Source organism: Panthera uncia, chromosome D1 (assembly GCF_023721935.1).
Source record: "Panthera uncia isolate 11264 chromosome D1, Puncia_PCG_1.0, whole genome shotgun sequence".
Lineage (NCBI taxonomy): Eukaryota > Metazoa > Chordata > Mammalia > Carnivora > Felidae > Panthera > Panthera uncia.
Window position 1 is genome coordinate 55,955,146 of NC_064808.1, and position 6,327 is coordinate 55,961,472.

Below are 6,327 nucleotides of genomic sequence, written 5' to 3' on the forward strand. Positions count from 1 at the left end.
AGGTCCTAGGCTAAGCCCAGACAGCCACTGGCTTTGAGGCAAGTCCCTGGCCCTCTGGCCTCAGACTCCCCACTTATAAAACATGGTCATTGCTTTATTCTCTGGTACCTGATGTTTCTAGGTTCTCTCTGGGCCTCCATCTTCAATTGAGATGTCTAGCTCCCCCTTTCCCCCCTAAGGCTGCCTGCTGTCCTACAGCCCTTTCTCAAGGAGTCCATCAGCACACCAGGAACCAGCCACCATGGGGTCCTAGAGAGGGGGCTCTGGCCTTGGCAGTTGGGTTGTAATTCCTAAGAGGCTGGAGGCAGAAAGGGTTCTATGCAGTGGGACAGGGAAGCAGAGACCTTTCCATCCATCCATCCATCCACCCACCTACATTTACTGCACACTCACTGGTGCTAGTTCCTGTCCTGGAAACACAATAGGAAGAAGAGCCAGTGCCTCTCACTAGGGAGATGTCAGAGCTAGGGCTTAGCGTTGATATGGGCCAGGAGTGGTGGGAATGCAGTAGCTGAGGGCACAGCCCCAATGGCTGTTTGAGCACCTGTGCCCATATGAGAAAAGACATCTCAGCCTGTTACTTATACAGACCAAGGGGATGGTGGAGGGCAGAAATGGGCTCAGGGTGTGTTGTCCAATCTCTGGATGCATGTGCTTGCATGCATGGGTCTGTAAGCTTGCCCCTCAGAGAATGTACCCAGGAACCTACATAACAGAAAAATGAATATTCAAGTGTGTATGTGCTTATGAATGTATGGACACATACCAGGATGTACTCAAATCTATGTTAACATGTATGTATGTTACATGTATGAATGAGCTTGCATGTACTTGCATGAGTTTTATCTGAGCCTGCCTGCAACCATGTGCAAGCTTGTGCACACCTTCCTATACATGTGTATGCACACTCAAGTAAGCATGAGTCTGTATTTCCTCACATGTGGCTGTACCTTGGGCTGTTCATGTGTCAAACTTGCTTCTACATGTACAAGTACACATGCGTGTACATCTTATAGACATGTCCAATCCTGCACATGCAACTTCTTGTTCTCATCTGCTAAAAGCTGGGAGTGATTATGGGAATGGGGAGAGAGATGGAAGGGGGAGGGGAGCTCCCACCCCCCACGCCAGCATCAACAGACCTGGTCCTTGATGTTGTTGGTCTTTGCCTGGGACCCGGCCACCGCAGGGTCTGCCTCTTCTCCTTAAGTGGTATTGATCTGTTGGCCAATCTGTTAAATATAACCTCAGGGAAGAAGTCAATCCAACAACTGTCCCTAATTCAGGAGAAAGACTGATTCCTATGGGGGGGAGGGTGGAGCCTCCATCCCAACCAGCTCTGCTGATACCAGAATGGCCTGTGGATCAAGTGTCAGCCTCTCCAGCCTGAATAATTCATGTCAAGGCAAGGAATGCTCCCTTCTCGGGAGCCTATCTCTTTAAATCAGGTCTGGAGCTTCCCAATTCTGAAAAAAATAAAAAATAAAAAAATCCAGAACAAAACAAACCTATAAGCAGCTCAGCCATGGCCCCCTCTGAGAACCCCACTCCCTCCCAATGCTTCAAAATCTACTCCAGTTCTCCAAATCTTTGGAACTCCAAACCCTCTCACCCATTCACCATTTACAGGTGGGATACCCTGGAGGGGAGGAGGGGCAGTCAGTGGTATCTAACAATCCCAGGATCCTGAGACCCAGCAGAACAATCAAACGGGGTGCCCAAGTACTGGGAGGGAACAGCAAAGAGCTGAATCACCACACCCATCAGGTCCTAGGGCCTAGGAGAGTGCTTGGGGGTGGAGTCCAGCCTGGTGGAGGAAACCAGATGTAAGAACTCCCTGCAGAGCAGCCAGTGAGTTGGGGTGGGGGGAAAGAAAGGAGGAGGGGGTGTCGCTGACTCCCCTGGGTGAAGGTAGGATGGGGTTGAGAAAACGTTGGTCCCACAGGACCTGCTAGAGTGGTGACCCAGCCAGGCCTAATGTAACTGGGTTTGCTGAGGGGGGAACCAAGGCTGGGGATTTTCCAGTCTCTCCTAGCACAGACCTCTCCTTGGCCACACAGATCAGGAAGAGGCTGAAAGATGAGTAACTTTCTCAGCCCACCCCTCACCCCTGCCTGTGTTTGAAGGGGGAACTCTAAGGTCCTCCCCGCAAATTCTCGCACTGTGGTGCTGACCCACCTGCCAGCTCTCCCCCGCCCGGCCCCGCCCCACACGTGCCTTAGAGGGAGGAGGAAGGAACCAGCTTCAACCTGGGGGGATGGGGGGAGATGAGGGGGAAGCAAGTCAGAGGCTCGGAAAGCCAAACTTCTCAGCAGCCCCGGAGCTGGAGAGTGGGGGAGAGAAAGCGCAGCAGCGGAAAGCTCTGATTCTCCGGAGCCTCCCACCCCTCCTCTGGGCGAGGAGGGCGCGGAGGCTCCTCTGGGGGAGGAGGAGGAGGCCGGGAGGCGGGGAGGGGGGAGACAAACCGACAAACCCTGCCCACTCGGCTCCAAGCCCGGAACGGCCGCGGAAGTCGGAGGCCGGCGCGCAGGGCGAGGAGGGCACCGGGGGCGGGGGGCTCCGCTCCCCGCCTGACCCCTCTCGCCCCAGACAGGAAAGTGAAGGCTCCTCGGACTTTAGAGCCAGCGGACGGACCGACCGCGACCGCCAGCCGCTCCGGGTCAAGGACTTGCCCCGGCCGCCCCCCTCCCCGCCCCCCCAGGCGCTCCGAACTCACTGGTGAGCGCGGCGGCCAGGGCGCTGGATGCGGGGGCAGCTGCGATGGCCCCGCGCTCGGGACAGCCGGAGCAAAGGGGGCCGCTCCTGCCGGGGCTGCTGCTGGTGGCGGCGGCGCTGAGCCGGCCCGCCGCGCCCTGTCCCTTCCAGTGCTACTGCTTCGGCGGCCCCAAGCTGCTGTTGCGCTGCGCGTCGGGCGCCGAGCTCCGGCAGCCCCCGCGGGACGTGCCGCCCGACGCGCGCAACCTCACCATCGTGGGCGCCAACCTGACCGTGCTTCGCGCCGCCGCCTTCGCCGGCGGGGACGCTGACGGGGAGGAGGAGGAGGCGGCAGCGGGCGGCGTGCGCCTGCCTCTCCTCAGCGCGCTGCGCCTCACGCACAACAACATCGAGGTGGTGGAGGACGGCGCCTTCGACGGGCTGCCCAGCCTGACGGCGCTCGACCTGAGCAACAACCCTCTGCGCGCGCTGGGCGGCGGCGCCTTCCGCGGACTGCCCGCGCTGCGTTCCCTGCAGCTCAACCACGCGCTGGCGCGGGGCGGCCCCACGCTGCTGGCCGCGCTGGACACCGCGCTCGCCCCGCTGGACGAGCTGCGCCTGGTGGGCCTGGCGGGCAACGCGCTCAGCCGCCTGCCGCCCGCAGCTCTGAGCCGGCCGCGCCTGGAGCAGCTGGACGCGCGCCTCAACGCGTTGACCGGCCTGGGCCCCGACGAGCTGCGCGCGCTCGAGCGCGATGGCGGCCTCCCCGCGCCGCGCCTGCTGCTCGCCGACAACCCCCTGAGCTGCGGCTGTGCCGCGCGCCCCCTGCTGGCCTGGCTGCGCAACTCCACTGAGCGCGTACCCGACGCGCGGCGCCTGCGCTGCGCCGCCCCGCGGGCGCTACAGGACCGGCCTTTCCTGGACCTGGACGAGGCTCGGCTGCGCTGTGCCGACGGCGATGCATACGGTCGCGGGGAAGAAGTGGAACTCGCCGGCCCGGAGCTGGAAGCCTCCTACGTCTTCTTCGGGCTGGTGCTGGCGCTCATCGGCCTCATCTTCCTCATGGTGCTCTACCTAAACCGCCGCGGCATCCAGCGCTGGATGCGCAACTTGCGCGAGGCCTGCCGGGACCAGATGGAGGGCTACCACTACCGCTATGAGCAGGACGCCGACCCTCGCCGCGCGCCCGCTCCGGCTGCCCCCGCTGGCTCCCGTGCCACTTCCCCGGGCTCGGGCCTCTGAGTGTCACCCCTTGGGGGTTGATGGCTGTTCCTGCCAGCTTATGACTTTACTGGGGCTGTCTGGCTTGAAGCCATGGGTATGAGACACCCGCGAGTTGGGGGCTTCGAGACTTGCCCCTTCCCGGCCTGAGACCTTTGGATTATGGCATCCCCCCGACCCAGAGACCCCAAGCTGTACCCCCTCTCCCCAGCCTCTGAGAGCTCTCACCATCAAAGATCGAGAGACACCCCCTTCTGATTTCAGAAACCCTACTTGCCCATCCCAGGCTCTGACACATCCCTCCTAAACCACCAAAAGCACCTTCCCTTTTCAAGACTCTCCAGGAAACTTTGTCCTTCAATCCGAAAGCCCTGAGACTGCCTCCACCACCCTGTACTTTGAGGCCTGCCCTCTCACTGGGAAACCATCCTAGACATTACTGACTCCCATCTCCAGCTTGGAGACCTCAACTTCCTTCCCAGGGCTCAGGGACCCTTACATCCCATTCTGGTCTCAGAAGCAGAGCACCCCCACCTGAAGGTTTTTGTGGACTTCGAACCTTTTTTCTCATCCTGGAGCTCTGAGCCCTCCATCCTGCAAACACCCACATCCCCAGACTCTGAGGGTTAGGCACCCTCCCCCAATAAGGGGATGTATTTCATACTGCCCACCACCACAGCTCTGGCTCAGGCTGCTCCCTTCCTTGGCCCAGGCTTGGGGCTCAGCTCCAATTGTCTCCCATCCCCGGGACAGTCATACCCCATTATAGCCTTAGTATGGAACCGATCCTCAGCCTTTCTCACCGGGGCTCTCTGATCCCCTAATACTCAGTGCTTGTCCCTAATCTCCAGACTCTCAGCTCTTCACCCGGATCTGAGTTTAATCTTCCTGCCCAAGTTTTAGGCTATCTATCCCCTCCTACACCCATCACTTGCATTCACTATCCACCTCTGCCATTCACTGGGTCAGGGTCCAGTGAGGAATCCATTCCTGGGATGTGCCCACCCTCTTTCCTCCTAGGATGAGCTCTCCAGCCCTGCAAGGCAGGTGCAGGTGCCAAGCGTCCTCCAACCATACTGGCCCCAACCAGATGCCCATGAGGAAGGAGAGACTCCTGGGGGTTCAAAGTAGTTGGCTGGGCCTCAGAGCCAGGGTCACCTGTACATTGTGGCCTCAGAGAGAGGTAGGGGAGGGGCTCTGAAGGGCTGGGAGCTGCTCTCCACACACCCTTTCCCACCCATGTGACTCTTTTCTCCCTGGGTTTCCTTGCTGTCATGCCCCCCTCCCCCATGCCTTTTGGAAGAGGTGAGGGGCCTCATTTCTTGTCTCAGGCACAAGCCATCCTGTTTAGGGTCAGAGCCTCAGTGCCCTGCCTTCTGCATGATCCCAAAGCACAACTGGTGAGTGGGGAGGGGGCTGCCTCTCCCTGACTCTCATCCCCTAGGTCAGGCAGAATGGCTGGCCTGTGCTGCCTCTACACACAGGAAGGCTCTCCTCCTTCAACGTATTGGCTGAGGCCTGCCTTCCCACCCCCACCCAGGACATCTGGATCTCCCTTGGGCAGTTTTCTATAAAGTCTGCAATAATCTCGGATACTCTACTCTTGTAAGTGGTGCCATGTCATTCCTGCTGACCTTGGGGCATTGAAGGAGGTGGGAGGGGACACTTGGGAGGGCGTTTTGGACCTCCCTGAAGTGAGGCAGAGACCTTTGGTGTCTCCGCCTGGCGTATGGGGGAAGAGATAGGCTCTGACTGCATGTAGCAGGCATGGAGGGACTTCCCACTGTGATTGCATTGCTCTCCAAGCCAGCCTGCCTTTTATCCTCTGAGAGGGGGTTATCCACAGCCCATGTGGGATCCTACACTTCCTCTACATCCTCTTAACCCTGTCATTCTTCCTCATCACTGCGGTGAGGGTGGCGGCTGTGGGGGAGATGCAGTTGGACTGACAAACGCTAGCATCAGATGAGGCTCTCGGGGAGGAAATCCAGCTACAGAGAATCAGAGGCAGTTAATTCAGGCGGGAACAGAGGGGTCATGATTTGCCACTTTGATATCATCCCCTCTGATGAGTTACCTGACATTCCCTTATGACCTGTGCCATGCTATGCTGTCCTGGCTAGAAGGCTAAGACCTGCACCTTGGGTATGCAATAGGAAAAGCAGCCTAGAGGTGGAGAGGGGTGGGTGTGGATAAAATGACCCCTCGAGATAATGTGGAGCAAAAAGACAGGTGGGTTCTGGGCCAGTAGGGCCAGGGTAAGCGGCGTATCTCCTGCCCTAAGGTCCCCAGACTGGATTATTTTGCATTCATGGTCTTGGCGCCCTAGAACCACATGGCAGAAGGCTAGAATTCTGGTATTTTAGAATCTTAGGGCCACATAATTTTAGAATTTGTGCCTTCTAGACGCTG

At 58.7% G+C, this 6,327-nt stretch overlaps 1 protein-coding gene across 1 annotated transcript; it reads left to right on the top strand.

The window, feature by feature from the left end:
* The first annotated feature begins 2,356 nt into the window (after positions 1–2,356).
* Positions 2,357–5,509, top strand: TPBGL (trophoblast glycoprotein like). Its single transcript, XM_049652413.1, has one exon. It carries the CDS (start codon positions 2,761–2,763, stop codon positions 3,934–3,936), a length of 1,176 nt encoding a protein of 391 aa, XP_049508370.1. The 5' UTR covers positions 2,357–2,760; the 3' UTR covers positions 3,937–5,509.
* The last annotated feature ends 818 nt before the right edge of the window (positions 5,510–6,327 follow it).